Source organism: Mustela nigripes, chromosome 14, assembly GCF_022355385.1.
Source record: "Mustela nigripes isolate SB6536 chromosome 14, MUSNIG.SB6536, whole genome shotgun sequence".
Taxonomy (NCBI): Eukaryota; Metazoa; Chordata; class Mammalia; order Carnivora; family Mustelidae; genus Mustela; species Mustela nigripes.
The window spans coordinates 14266992-14282515 of NC_081570.1; the positions used below are offsets into that span (position 1 = coordinate 14266992).

Consider the following 15524-nt stretch of genomic DNA (forward strand, 5'->3'; position numbering starts at 1 on the left):
AAATGTGATTCTGTGAGAGGAAGCAGAGTCGGGGATGGGGACATGACTTCTGTCGGGGTTTCGTGGGTCCCAGCCCCCTACTCCCAGCAGAAAGTACACGGGGCCTGGCCTCAGACCCCTGTGAGTTCAGATCCCGGTTCAACGAGTAAGTTATTCACTGAATAACTTGGGTAGGTCGCACGCCCCGCCCCGAAGCCTCAGTTTTCCCATCAGCAAAAGGGGCTCGCAAACCTACCACAGTTACAGGAAACCAGAGATAACATATGCAGAACTGCTGACTCCAGGCCTGTCGCTCAGGGAACGCTCTGCAGGAGGCAATGTCCGCCATCCCTCCTTCCTGCACACCAGGGAAGCTGGCTTTGGATGAGGATCTGGAGCGGATTCTGTTTGTGGTCAACCTGGGGACCATTGCCCCTATGGAGAATGTCACCGTCTTTGTCAGCACCTCCTCGGAGCTCCCGACACTGCCCAGCGGGGCTGTGCGGGTCCTGCTGCCTGCTGTCTGCGCCCCGACCGTGCCTCAGTTCTGCACGGAGAGCATCGGCCCCTCCACCCAACAGACCCAAGGGTAAGGAGCCTCAGCCTGGACCAGGGGTAGAATCTTGGGTGGCCACATGGAGTCAGTTGGATGAAGGCAAGAGAGTGAGGGGTGGGAGACATAGGCAGAAGAAGACGAGGCTCAGTGCTAAAGTGACCACCATCCAAATAATTACTCCCTTCCACTCACTTTAGAACACTTAAGAATCTTCCTGAAATGCCACCCTGTCGCTATTGGCCAGAAACTCTGGTATTTGGGCAGCTTGGGATGAGAATATCCAGGCTTTATTTTATAATGCACATGAGAGGTATTTTCTGAGCACCTACTAGGTATGAGACACCAAGCTGAGCATTAGGGATACAGAGGGCACCAAGCCATGGTGGCTCCTTCCTATGTGGAACTGGGTGGCAGAGATCATTATCCAACAGAGAACACTACTGATAGGGGGGTAATTGTTTCTGTGCTTGCATGTATAACTATTGATGTGAAAAGTGCAATGAAGGAGAAGTTCATTGGGCTGATGGTATAAAAAAGGGACCCATGCTGGGGGGCAACTAGACTTCTCTGGGGAGTCATATTTCAGCTGGGAGCTGAGCCATGACAGGGAGGTGGGCACAGACAAGAATGTTCTGACAGAGAAGGACAGCAGGGGCAAAGGCCCTGAGGTAGCAAGGACAGGACCCCAGAGAGAAACTGAAGCAGGGTGACAGAAGATGGGGCTATAGACACACAGGACGCCCTGTGGCCCTGACCAGCTTCAAATCTCTCCCAAAGCCACGAAAAGCCAGTACAAGGGGTTTCAGCAAGGTGGGGCTGGGAATACTACAGACCCAGGGCAGGACAGTTTCTCTCTGGGCTGCAGCCTAGAGCCCCTGCTGCTGAAATTGGGTCCCTTTTCCCCACCTGAGGACTCAGGAGGGGGAGCGTGTCCCATGCAGGGAGAGGACGCCCTCCTTACCAGCTGCATTCAGATGTCTTTGGAGGTGTTTTGTATTTTGTCATTCACATGTGAATTTTAAAAATCTATTCCAGAAGGTCTTTGCATCGCTTTGGCAGAAAAATAACCTTCACAATTAATGGCCAGTGACATTACCTAACTCCCCCACCCCTAATGAGGGTGAGTGAGAGCCAAGCTGAAAACTGGGAAGGTGAGCCAGGTGTATCCAGAAGTTTCATACACATCCTCGTGAGGTTCTGGGGACTGCCAGGGACACAGAAGACAGTGTCAACAAAGTTCTGGAGGCCACCATTAAAATGCTGGCCTCAAGCCAAGCTGGGGTTGGCGGGAGGGTTATAGCAGCTTCCCACATGAACTCAGCCTGGAGGGCACTCCTCGGTCATGACCTGGGCATTAATTAAGCACCTACTGTGTGCCAGGCACGGTTCTGGGTGCTGGGAATATAGCAGTAAACTAGAAAGACAAGGTCCCTGCTCTCATGGGGCCAGCATTCTGATGGGGGCAGGAGGGACATGGGGACAGACAATAAAGAAATAACCTCACAACATGTAATATGTTAGGTGAGTTCTATGATGCTAAATGCTTCATAGCATGGAGGTTAGAGTAGAGTGGGGTTAGTTGCTATTTTAGCTCAAATAGATGGCTTAGGCAACATGTGAAGCCTGATCTGAAGAAAAGGAGGCTGGAAATATGCTGGAGGAAGAACATTTTGGGCAGAGGGCAGAGCAAGTGGTAAGTGCAAATGCCCTGAGGCAGTAATAGGTATGGTGTGTTGGAGGAGGAGCAAGAAGGCTAATATGGCTATAGCAGCTTGAGAATACAAAAGAAGTCAGAGGGTTGATGGTGAGTCCGATTATAGGATCTTGAAGCCTAGGGTGAGAACACCTGTTGGCATAGCAGAGAAGCTGGCAGCACAAGCCAACATCAGACCAGAAACACCAAAGACACACTGTGTATTGCCAGACTGCTTTCTAGGCTGAAAAGTTTCCACTTCCACCAGTAGAAGGAAGAGTCTCCTCTCCTCCTCCTCTAGCATTTGGTATTACCTATTTTTCTTTCTTTCTTTTTTTTTAAGATTTCATTTATTTATTTGACAGAGAGAGACAGCTAGAGCTAGAACACAAACAGGGGGAGTGGGAGAGGGAGAAGCATGCTTCTCGCTGAGCAGGGAGCCCAATGCGGGATCCCAGAACCCTGGGATCATGACCTGAGCTGAAGGCAGATGCTTAATGACTGAGCCACCCAGGCGCCCCATTACCTATTATTCTTGTTTTTATTTGTGTCACTCTGTCTGAGCAACTTCAAGGTTCATGGGGATTTGATGCCGGCTTCTCCCAAAAGCATCTGTTTCAGTCTGCCAGCCGGGAGGGGCAGGAATAAGCTTCTCAGGGCCTCCCAGGCCTCGTGTTTCTGGTCCCACCAAGGTCTTGAATGTCCCCAGCTCTGGTAGGCCCTGCCTCTCAAACACAGAAGGCTTGCTGCCAAGGCCAGCAGGTATAAAGACAGCAGCACACAAGCCTTTGACCCAGGAGCCCCGGAGAAATTCTTTCCAAAGTCCAAAAAAGGGACCCAGATAAGGATCTTCTGGGCAGTGTTATCTGTTGGGACAGGGAGGCAGGAAGAAATAAGTAGGAGATAAGATGCTCCTAAGAAATGCCCTGTCCCGGCAAAGGCTGGTTTGCAGACGGCCACAGAGAGAGAGCTCAGAAACACAGCAGTGAGCGAGACGAAGGAAGTGATAGAATGTGATTCAGCACACAGTGTGCTCTCTTCCATTGAAAACACACAACCTCGTGCCCCCCTCCCCCACCCCAACCCTGGGACATCACCAGGAGACCTTTCTGTCAAGTATTAAGCAGACAGAGCAAAGAGCTTAGGGGGTGTGGCCCTGCAGGTGAGGGATGGATCAGGGTCTAAGACCGGGTGAAGATGACCCAGAAAGAGAGCCCAGAAACTTGAGGCTTCAGCTGGGGACGCTTCCCTGAGCTCTCATTCAAGGCGCCTCATTATCATTCCCATTTCATGGATGAGAAACTGAGGCTTGGAGAAGCAGCTCGTGCAGGCACTCCCAGCTCACAGAATAGGGCAGGGAGCCAAGAAGCAAGGTGATATGGTGTTAACCTCTTCACCGTGTAGCCAGACTGACCAGCAAGAACGCACTCTCTGCCCAGTCCTACCTGTAGGAACTTAGGCTAACCGCTGCACCTTGTGGAGCCTCTATTTTCCCATGTGGGAAATGGGGAGATGGGGACCCTGATCCCTCTTCTAGGGACACTGGTGAGAACGATGTGCGCCGCTGCTGAGGGGCACCAGGCCTGGCGTCTGGCTCACCACTGTAGGTAGCTGCGCCTATGTCTGAGTGCCCCCTCTCCCTAGAGGCAGGCCTTGAGGAGGAGGAGTAAGGGTGTAGGGTCGGGGGGAGCAGATCAGCCCCCTGGAGAGATAGGCTACGGGGGTATCAGGGCTGCTGGGGCTCACCATCTTCTTCTGTCTTTCCACTGGGCCCCTGCTGCCGCCTCCTCTTCCTCTCTCCTCCCCTCTCCCAGGAAAGACAAGCATTGCTTTGGCACCGGTTCCCTGGACTCCTGGAGCAAACTGTGCCTGGCGACTCTCCTGGATACCGACGTGTCCAACCCCATGGAATATGAGTTCAACTTCCAGCTGGAGATCCGTGGGCCGTGCCTGCTCGCAGGTGAGACACAGCTGCCCAGACCTGGACTGGGACTGGAAAGGAGACCCGAGGCCCCAGAGTAGGGGGAGCTTCAGACCGAAACCTGCCAGGGATAGAGAGGAAGAGGAGGGCAGGGAAGCAGTCCTGTCCAGATGGAAGACATCCTGAAGCTCACGGAGCCTTACAGACCCCCCACTTCCTGCCTCCTGACATCTGGCCCTAAGATGAGCCCCGCCCCAGGCAGGTTTCAAGGCTGACCCCCATGCCCACTTCAGTGGCTCCCGTGAGCGATGTCCATGGGGTCATGGACATCCTTGGTCCTCCCCTAGAGGCCACAGCCCCCCAGTGCTCCCTGCTTCTTACCTTGCGTGGTCGAATCACCTGGGGAGCTTTCAAATCCTGCCGCCCAGACACCCCCATCACCACCACCACAGGGCTCCTGATGACAGTGGTCAGAGGTGTGTGCCAGACACTGGAATATTTCAGAGCTCCTGGGCGATTCTAACATGCAGCCAGAGTTGGGGACCATTGTTCTGATGGCTCCCCTCCCCAACCCACTCAAGGATTTAAAGGGATATAAGGACACAGTTTCTTGTCAATGAGGGCTCTCCCAGAGCAGCACGATGGTCCAAGACAAAAGGCATTTACAGGGTGCCCAGTGATCGACCGTTGAGCTTTTTCTTTATGTGCCCCAAGAGGAAGCAACACTTTGACCCCAGTGGGTCCTGAGGTTGGGGCAGGAAAGGCCATCGACACCATCCATCTAAGTCCCCGTTTTGCCAATGGGGGAATTGAGGAGGCCTGTCCGTGGTTACAGCAGGTCGGGGGTCCCTCATCTCTGACCTGGGTCTCCGTGTTCCCCCACGGAGCTCCTATTTCTCCCAAGACTGCTGAGCCTCTGCCACCTTTCTGTGCCACCCAGGGGTAGAGAGTCCCACCCACGAGATTCGAGCCGACGCCGCCCCGTCTGCACGATCGGCCAAGAGCATCATTATCACGTTGGCCAACAGGCACACCTTCGACCGGCCTGTGGAGATCCTCATCCATCCCAGCGGTAGGGGGCACCAGGCGGGCTCTGGGGTGGGGGTGGGGGTGGCCTATGGGAGGAAAGAGATGCTGAGCCTATGGGGAGCAGACACAGTGATGGCCCTTCGTCCGGTGGGCCAGACCAGGGAGAGCGCAGGAGCATATGGCAGAAAGAGAAGACCAATGAAGTGACTCCTGGAAAATGAGTCCAGCTGGCAGAACTGAGTGCCCAGATTCTAGCTCCAGAGGCCCCAAGGTCTCATTCACCTATTAGGGAACTTTGCCTCCAGGGTAGCTGAGCAGATGACCTTTGAAATCCTAAGCTCAAGGGGACCCTCCCAGCTCTGAACACTCAGGGAGGAACTGTTCTGTCTCTTTAAGGATTCCTAAGATGTCAGGATCTGAAAAGATCAGAGCCCGGTCTGTCTCCCATTGTACAGATGGGCCAACTGAGGCCCAGAGAGGGTCAGTGAGTTATCCGAGACCACTAGGCTCTCCTACCTGCCAGCTCAGTAGTCTGCCCATGGCCCCACACGGCTCCAGGCAGTCAGGAATTCTATTTCCCTCTTCCAATCGGGATTCCTCCCCAGATCCTGTTCTTAAACCAAGGTCCCTGGTATTGCCCTCGTATTCGGACAACCGCCAAGCATTGATCTCATCTCTGCAGAGCCCCACATGCCACACGTCCTGATGGAGAAAGGGGACATGACCCTGGGAGAGTTTGAGCAGCACTTGAAAGGAAGAACGGAGTTCATTAAAGGAATGAAGAAGGACAACAGGGCAGAGCGACAGGTGAGGGTGGCTGGGGCTGCGTCCGTGTGGCAAAAGTGGGGTGACACTGGGAACTGGGTCATCACTGCCCCAATGAGGATACTGAGCAGGGGAAGGGGGTGGCTTGCCTGGTCATTCTCACAGCGAGCTGGTGGCAGATCCTCGTCCATGCTTCCCTCCGTGGGCTGGGGCACCTCTAGGAAGGTGGACATCCAAATGCGGCGGCTACCCTGTTCTCCCGCTTCCTGCCAGGCCGCTTGTTCCTGGTGCCACCAAGGGGCCTAAGCCCGGTGGCGTTTCTAGGCTGGTGGCAGAAACAACCTTGGTCTTCTCCAGGTTAATCCACCCCAAGTGGCTCCCAGGACCCTATAGGCAGGTGCCCTCCGAGCCCCATCTTTACCTCTGGCCTTCCCTTTCCCTTCCTGCTAAATGGGTCTCTTGCTCATCCTGTCTCTGAGATCCTTGCTACTATGACATAAAGAATAAAGGCAGAGCGGAGAAAGCCTGATGAAGACCCTTTCTCGGCCCGCCCCCTCCAGCATGAAGTGCCAGTACAAGGAGGCTTCAGCAGAGCAGGACGGGGGTGGGGGCGTTGGGGAAGGCTGGTCGGAGGCCGGGACCCCGGCTGTAAGCTCTACCAGCAGGCTTCCCTGCTCGTGGCCCATGGCCCTGCACCCCAAAATGGGCCCTGAAGACCAAGGCAGGTTTAAGAGCGATGTCATACTTCTTTCTCTGGTCTCCCCTTTTTAAATGAGAACATGAGGGTTAGCACCCGAAAAGAATGGGTAAGCTGGGAGGAGAGGGAAGACTATTCCCTCGGGAGGTGGCTTCGGTGACATGAGGCTAAGGACTTAGAGTCCATCTGGGGGGGTGCAGCTTTGCTGGATTTAAGAGCCCCTCCCTGAGTGGCAGAGGATCCTGGGGTTTGGGGGGAGGACGTATGGGAATGTGTAGATTGCTTCCTGCTCGTGTCTTCCCTCTTGTTAGATATCCCACCAGAGGGGCCTGGTGGGGCATAGGAGGGATGGCAGAGATAAAGGGTCAGTAGCTCATGTACTATATCATCCCATGTTTAGGGAAACACACCTGCCTTCGCAGAGGGACCCTCTCACCCAGATGAGTCAACTGGGGGAAGAGGCTGGTGCCAGAGCGGGGTTGTCCCTGGGCTTTGAGAACTATAGCATGTGAGCAGCGGGTGGGGTCATTGGGGCTCTCAGGACTGGGGCTGGCTCCCCTTCCTGCCAGCACTTCTCGGTTAGCTCTGAGACAGCTGAGGCAAATGAGAATTTGCCAGCTTGGGTTGGTTATGCAAATACCCTGTATTCCCATGAGCTCCAGGACTGATAGTGATCACTCAAAGCTACTAAGAAGTGATGAGTTTATTGTAATTGGATAAGGGCAGCTGGAGAAGACACTGGAGAATTCCAAGCCGGGCCCCCACGCCACTTCTCTGAGAGGCAAAAATCATGTTCCCAGAAGAGGCTTCTTGCACAGGCAGATGGGGCTGTTGCTGCCTTGGGCTCTGTCTTCCAGAAAGCCCAGCTGGGCAGTGGCCTTTAGCAAGAGAGCTCCACGTGGGAGGGAGAGCATAACCCCTCACCAAGGAAGGAGGCAGGCATCCAGAGCATGAACAGCAATCAGGAAGAAGGGGCAAGTGATAAAGAGGAAGATACCATGTACAAGAGACAGAGATGCAGATAGAAGCAGAGACAGGTAGAGACAACAGAGAGACTAGGCGAGGGGGCGGGAACCCCAGAGATGCACACAGAGGTCAGTGGCAAATAAAAAGACCCATATAGATTCAGCCTCTCTTTATTCATTCAACAAATACTAGGTCCCCCATAGATGTCAGTCTCTGTTCTAGGCACTGGGGAGACAACACTAAAAATGACATGTCCTTTTTCTCATGAAGCTTGCATTGTAGCACAGACAAGAAGTAAATGAATGAGCAAGATGAGTGTGCAGAGGACTGGGGTCCATGAAGGAAACAAAGCAGGATGATACACTAACGAGTGATAAGTGTGGGTGCTCTAAGCCCGGGGTTTAGAGAAAGTCTGTCTGAGAATGAGACCTGGTGAGTGGTGAGGAACGGGAAGCCATACACAGATCCGGAAGCAGGACAATGGTGACATGTTTGGGAAAATAGGTGGTCGGAGTTGTTGAAATGTCGCGAGCAGAGTGGGCAAAGATGGGGTGGACAGGTAGCCAGGGGTCAGGCATTAGGGGGCCTCATACCCATGATCCAAAGTATGAGGGGAAGCTATTGTTTAAACAATGGGATGACAAGGATGATCACGCTCCCTGCTCTATGTGGAAGGGACCCCAGGAAAGGACATCTGGGAGGCTCAGTCAGTTAAGCATCTGACTTCAGCTCAAGTCATGATCTTGTGTCCTGGGATCCATCTCTACCTCTGGCTGCCTGCTCAGCAGAGAACCTGCTTGTCCCTCTGCCTCTGCCCCTCTCCCTGCTCATGCTCTCCCTTTCTCTCCCCCTCCTCTCTCTTAAATAAATGAAATAAAAAAAAAAAAAAAAGATGGACCGTAGGGAGATAAAAGTGGCAGAAAGAGGACACTCAGGCCCCAGACAAGAGATTGTACTGTCCCGCACTGGGGTGGTGGCAGTGGAGACAGAGCAGAAGACACGTTCAGAATGCATCTTAGCTGCAGAACTAACAGTCCTTTGCTGAACGGTGGATGTATGGGGTGGGGACAGCCCCTAGGTCTTGGGTTTGAACACCTACATGTGTGATGATGTCATCGATTGAGTTGAGGAAGGGACTCCCATAAAAAGAGAAAAACAGACCCAGAGAAGCTGGTACCCAGGCACAGTCAGAGACAGAGAGAGGAAATCGGGGTGGAGAGGGAAGGAGTGGGGCAGCGTGAGGAAATGAGCATGGGTGCGTCTGGAAGCAGCATTCAGCCCCAGCAGGCCAGCGGCTTAGACACTGAGAGCAAAAGACAGAAAGATGCTTTCCAGCCTGCACCTGTGCAGGGACTTCCTGCTCAGGGTCATCTTCTAACCTCCCTGAGAAGGAGATGTCATTTGCCCCATTTTATAAACGAAGAAACAGACCCAGAGGAGGGACTTGCCCAAGATCACACAGCTGGATGGTGAGAGCTGGGATTTAAACCCTGGTCTTTCCGCCTCCAAAGTCCACACAACTGGGAAAGTCTAGCACACAGAAGAGCCAGGTGCAGTCGACCTGAGGCTCTCTCTACAGAGCATGATTGGGGTCTTGACAAAGCTTGGTGAGTAGTGGGCGGACCCCCAAGAGCGGGCCCCCAAGAGTGGCTCTGGACCCCTGAGATGTCCAAGTGAGAGAGCTTTCCTTTCTCCTCCAGACAGAAATCATCCGGAAACGCCTCCACAAGGACATTCCCCACCACTCTGTCATCATGCTCAACTTCTGCCCTGACCTTCAGTCAGTCCAGCCGAACCTGAGAAAGACCCATGGGGAGTTTATCTTCCTCATTGACAGGAGCGGCAGCATGAGTGGAACCAACATCCACCGTGTCAAGGTACTATAAGAGAACCCTTACCCCCGGGGACTTAGGGTTCCAGACTAAATCAGCTGTGCTCCCCCAAACCAGCTTCCTCAGTGCTCTTGTGCTCCAAGCAGCCCTCCTTCCACACCTGAACTACTTTTTCTCAATGACTACATGGAACAACTTAACCAGAGACACCCAAACTCAACTGTTCCCAAAATAAAACTTTGAAGTGTATGAACGGAAGTAGAACTATTGTCCAAGAGAGAAAGTCATCTAGACCTCTCCTTGGCACCCCCCAAACCTCTGTTGAGTTCATGCTTTGACTGAAACACCTCAGCAGGTCCTGGGAAGAGAGGGGCCCAGAAAAGAGGGGAAGGAACCAACATTTGCTGAAGCTTACTATGTATCAGATACGACCCTAGGTATTTATTGCACAGCTTGATGTTTAATCTGGACAGTAATCCTTTGAGGTTGGCCCTATTGTCACCATTTTCCACATGAGAAAGCCAATCCTGAAAGTTTCATTAACTTCCCCAAGGTCACACAGCTGGTGTGGTCTAAGATCAAACTCTTGTCTGTCGAATTCCTGCCACTTGACATCAGAGATCCATTGCACATGGCCTTGAGGAGTGTGTATAATCCAGTAGAAAATATTTGGTTCGGTTTTTTTTTTTTCCTCAAGCACTGTGGTTGGCCAACTGGAAAGACAGCAGGTTGTAAACATAGTTCCTGCCCTCCAGGAGTTCACAGTCAAGTGCAAGGGCAGCCCTGCTAACCAGCCATAGCTGGGACCATGGCCTCATTGCACTGAAGTTCAGAAGAGGAATAAACCTTCCTCTCCATGTACCCCCAAGTGTTTCATCTCCCTCAGGAGATTATTTGCCTCGATTATGGCATTATCTAGCTCTTCTTTGCGTATTTGGTTGTGTAGATGTGTGTCTCCTCCTCTGGAGTTATGAACTCATTAAGGGAAAGGGCCAGATCTTTTTCATCTCTCTCTCCCTATGGAGTCTGGCTCTGTACTTATGCATAAAAAGCCCCCAGTCGCTGTTTATTAAACTGGGTAAAGGCGCATCGTTCAAGGAAATGAAGGATGCGGGAACAAGAGAAGGGTCTGCCATCACCTGAAATTTCATCCCTTTACTTTGTCCCTGGAGCAAACTCTTGTTTCCAGGGCAACAGGACTGACAAGGAAGGAAGGGGATGTGTGGGATCTGTGATATCCGCCATCTCCTCGGGCTTGCTATGACTGGATTTAGTCTTGAAGTACGACTGAGCAACCATGTATGAGACCAAAGTTCCCCGTTTGAAGCCTCCTGACACTGAGGTGCTAGACTGGCCCTGTGTCCTTCAAAGACAAGAATGAGACTGGGGAGCTGTCCATAGTTCTGCTGAGACACACTCCAGGTCCCCAAGAGCCTGTTTTCCCCAGCATCATAGGGCTAATGAGGAAATCAAAGTTTGCCCTATCTTGGATCAGTGCTCATTTTCCTTACCCTGCTGATGGGGAATGACAATACTTCTCTACGGAGAAAACCTCTCTTCTCTGATTATGTCATCTACCACATGGCTTACTAGAAAGAGCAATGTCTGGGTTTAGGAATCATTCTGCCACTGATTTGCTATGTGGCTTTGGACAAGTTGATTCTCAACTCTGGGGTTCAGTGATCCTTTCTGTAGAATGAGAAGGAGGGATTAATTCAGGGAGGGCAAACATATGTCACATGTCCTTTTGTTCTCCTCTCCCAAGGCCAGACAGACATCAATAATTGACCATGGCATTTTTTTCTCATGCTGAGCCTTTATCCTTGTCATCTCTGGGTTCCAGTCTGTTACTGCCAGTTAAATGGAGTTAGTTTATGAATGGAAATCCATTTCCTAAACTAAAGACCTTTCCAACTTTACCTCCCAGAATTTTCAGACAATAACTTCCTCTGACTCTCCTCTCTGTCCCTTTCCCTTTTGGAGTCTCCCCTGCTCTCTTGTCCAGTTCAGCTCACTGAGCTCAAGGTCAGCCCTTCATGAATGGCTTTGCTCTGGCACAACGCATTCTGTTACACATGCCCCCTTTTAAAGAAAGGTGCAGAAATTTCCTAGGACACACATTCCTTTCCCCACTGGCAATGAGGCCATAGATGTGTTGCTTGGGTCATTAATTGTGGCCATCAGGTAGACTAAGGAAAAACTAGGCTTAGGGTTGCCTGGGTGGCTCAGTGGGTTAAAGCCTCTGCCTTTGACTCAGGTCATGATCCCAGGGTCCTGGGATAGGGCTCTCGGCTCAGCGGGGAGCCTGCTTCCTCCTCCTCTCTCTCTGCCTGCCTGCCTCTCTGCCTACTTGTGATCTCTGTCTGTCAAGTAAATAAATAAAATCTTTTTTAAAAAGGGGGGTGCTGGGGAAACTAGGCTTAGGGAAATAGGAGAGAACAGAAATCTGAACAGCCACATCAAGGGGGAAAGTTCAGCCAATTTAATCTCCTGCAGCTGGTCTCATTCTCCTGCTGCCACTGGCTTCCAAAAACATGGCTTTCAAAATTCTAATAGGTGTGAGCGGAGACAATCTGTATGTATCAGCAGTCTCTCGCTAGCAGGAATATACATTAGTGGCTAATGAAAAAATAAGCAGATATTGACCTCTTTTGTAGAGAAACAAAATGTATTGACACGGGCAAAAAAAAGAGATGAGGAAACATGGATGTTAATGTTTGATGTTTACAGAGGGGGATGGGAGAGGGGCTGCAGGTCTATGCAGCCTGCAAGGCTATATGCTATGGAAGTGGCCAAGATCCAGTTGTTGCTGCTTCCTTCTAGATTCTGGAACACAAACAGTTTGTCTCTCGGAAGCCATGCTGAGGTCCCTGGGGTACCATCAATAAACTACTTGGGATGAGGGAGAGTCCCCACCACCCTTCCCGAGTTCTGTGTCATGGCAGAGAGCCAACGTGAATGATGATTTCGGAGCTGTTTTCTGTTTGCCTGTTTGTTTTTTTAAAGTTTTTTTTTTCTTTAATTTAATGAGAGAGAGAGAGAGATTACAAGTAGGCAGAGAGGCAGGCAGAGGGAGGAGGAAGCAGACTCCCTGCTGAGCAGAAAGCCCAATGCGGGGCTTGATCCCAGGACCCTGAGATCATGACCTGAGCCAAAGGCAGAGGCTTAACCCACTGAGTCACCCAGGTGCCCGCCTGGAGCTATGTTTTAAAAGCTGTTCTGTTCTTCGGTTTTGTGGTCCAGTGCAACTTCTTAACTCTCTGAGATTCAGTTTCCTTTTCTGTAGAACAAAGGTGTTGCTATTAATGTTTCTCATGGGGTTGGTGATCGTAACCATTTACTGAAGGTTTACTAGGTGCCAAGCTGAGGCTCCAAGGAGTGACCTAACAAGTCCAAGGTCAAGTTAGTAATGGTATAAGTGAGATTTAAAACCACGGATGTCTAACTTCAAAATGTATCTTCTTCTTCACTGTGCTGTAATACATGTTACAGAGGTGAAAGGAGATAATTAATGGAAAGTGCTTAACACGGGGCTTGGCACAGAGTAACAGCTTGATATTTATTGTTGCGCTCTGCAGCTGTCATCGTCACCACCACCATCATCATCTTCATCCCTCCTGCCATCTCCCCCACCTTTCCTCTTTGTGATTATTTATTTCGACAGACTCTGTCGGGCTCTTAGTGGTACAGAGTTAAGCCGGTTAGCACCCTGTAATGTTCCCAGACTCTGGAGGCACAGCGACCCGTGTTAGAGCGCTGGCTCTGCTACTCTCAAAATGTGCATGAATGAGTCATCCCACCTCTCTGTGGCTCAGTTTCCTCTTGTATAAAATGGGGATGACATTGTGCCTTCCTCAAGGCTCACAGTGAGGATGACATGAAGTAAAGCATGTAAACGGTCTCCCAGGTGTTTAACAAATACGAGCTGGAGCGACTGCCCCTGAGAGACTTGTTAACTGGAGCGTTAGCCATAGGTAGGGCACGTCGGATGCAGAAGGGCCTGGACGAAAGCCTGTTCCATCCACGGTGTGCTCCGGACCCAGCCACGTGCCCCCCTTGGATGTCGATTTCGTTTTTGCAGAAGGAAGCGGGTGCTCCCTGCTCTCCCTACCTCTCAGGGTCCGCAGGAGGTGAAATGGAACTGGCAAGCATCATAGAAGGGCTTTGAGAAGTCAGACTTGCCACACGGATGAGAAGTTTTATGATGATGGCTTTGGTCCAGCCTCGGGTTGCTGTCAGCAAATTTCTTGATCTGAGGGCAAAGGCACTGTTGGGTGTGGGCAGAGGGGGGAAAGCCCATGCAGAGGCTGCTTCTAGCTGCTGGGTGGTGGCAATACCAGTAGCTCCTTCCCAAACTCTGAAAATCCCTTTCTTGTCTGCCAGGATGCCATGCTGGTAGCTCTTAAGAGCCTCATGCCAGCCTGTCTCTTCAATGTCATTGGGTTTGGATCCACATTTAAGACTCTCTTCCCTTCCAGTCAGACCTACAGTGAGGTAAGGCAAGGGCAGGGCTGGGTCCAGAATGGGTGGGTGGTGAGGAGCAGAGGGAAAGAAGAAAAAGAAAGCGTGGGTAACACTGGGGACTGCCTCAGCTGTCGCCCCACCCCTTGCCTTGTAGAAACTCAGTGATGCCCACAGCAGAGAACTCAAGAGGTTCTCTCTGGGTAGGCCATTAGCTGACATCTCATCTTCTGACATCCCTCCTCTTTATAATAAGGACCATTGGGGGGGATATTATGGGTGTGCTCGGAGAGAGGGCAGAGGGAAGGGGTATGGAGGGGATATATCCTGCTTCTGTTTCAAGAGAACGAGACACTCACGCAAGTTTGAGCTAAAGGAGTGAATGGTAAGGGGTTACGGAGTGAGTAGGCGGGGAGGGGGGCTAAGAATAGAACTCACAAGGCTCCAATGACAACTTAGAACAAGAGGATGGAGGCCCTACCAGCACATTCAAAACTGGAGCCTATCCTGTCCAGGTCTAGGAACAGGAAGAAAGAATGTAAGGGAAGGGAGGGAGAAAGGAAGAACATGTTTCCATGAAAAATAACTTCAGAGGTTTTTAAAATACAAGAATAATATATATTGATTATCCCACAATTTTTAAAACCAGATAATCAAAAAGAAAAATTAAAAGGTCTCCCATGATCACATCAGGAAAAAAAAGGAAAGACCACCATTAAGAGCTCCGTATAAATCCTTCCAGACTTTGTTCTGTGTGTTTACACGCATTTTTAATAAAGACAGTATTCGATCTGCCATACCATTCTGTAACCTTCCAACACAACAGTCTATCATAAGCATATTTCTATCTAAGTAATATTAATCTACACAATAACTTCAATGGCTGCCTAGTATTTCACTACACAGATAAATTGAGATGTATTGAACTAAATCCCTACTTGAGCTCGCTAGTTGTTTCCATATTTTTCTATTCAGTCATCTTTGTAGCGAAGACTCCACACCCATCCTTAATGATGCCCTTGGGATAACTCCTTGGTCTTATTGGCTCGGAAGGTAAATATCCATTTCAAGACTTTTGATACATGCCATTAACCCAAGCATAGATGTTGGAAGAGCATCTTCATGACTCAGGAGCAGAACATCTGATATCCGTCTAGTGCCAGGAGTCCTTGGGCAGTTGGGTTCCGCAATGCTGATCCAGGAGGAAGGGAATCTGAAGCCCACATTGGGCGCTAAATCTAGGGATTTAGCACCACAGGCAGGGCTAGAATTTGAGTCTTAAGATTTCTAGTGTAATGGTCTTACCATTACAGACCACCTGCCTCGCTCGTCAGAAAAGGACACCTCATTTGTGCTAAGCAGTCAGGGCTTGTCATTCTACCTTTTCCACGGGTGTTTATATTTTTAATGAGGAACAAAGAAAGGACAGTAGTAAGTTAACAAACCATGGACAACAGCACTTAGGGCATTCGTAGGGGTTGCTATTGGGCAGAATCAACCTAATGAGTGGCTATCCTTCTTCCTGTGCATGGGACAGAGATGAAATCGGGAACATGAGTCAATTCAATGAGACTCGGCTAAGATCTAGGGAAACAAAGTACTCATCCTCCAAGGACTTACAGTTT

General features: G+C 50.8%; 1 protein-coding gene across 1 annotated transcript in view; it reads left to right on the forward strand.

Annotated features, from left to right (window-relative positions):
* The window catches only part of VWA5B1 (von Willebrand factor A domain containing 5B1), a 55366-nt gene that overhangs the window by 19938 nt on the left and 19904 nt on the right, over positions 1-15524 (forward strand). The window contains exons 4-9 of the mRNA XM_059375052.1: positions 298-568; positions 4043-4188; positions 5090-5221; positions 5861-5985; positions 9307-9483; positions 13822-13932. Coding sequence (XP_059231035.1) covers positions 298-568; positions 4043-4188; positions 5090-5221; positions 5861-5985; positions 9307-9483; positions 13822-13932 — 962 coding nt within the window. The remainder of the gene's footprint in view (positions 1-297; positions 569-4042; positions 4189-5089; positions 5222-5860; positions 5986-9306; positions 9484-13821; positions 13933-15524) is intronic.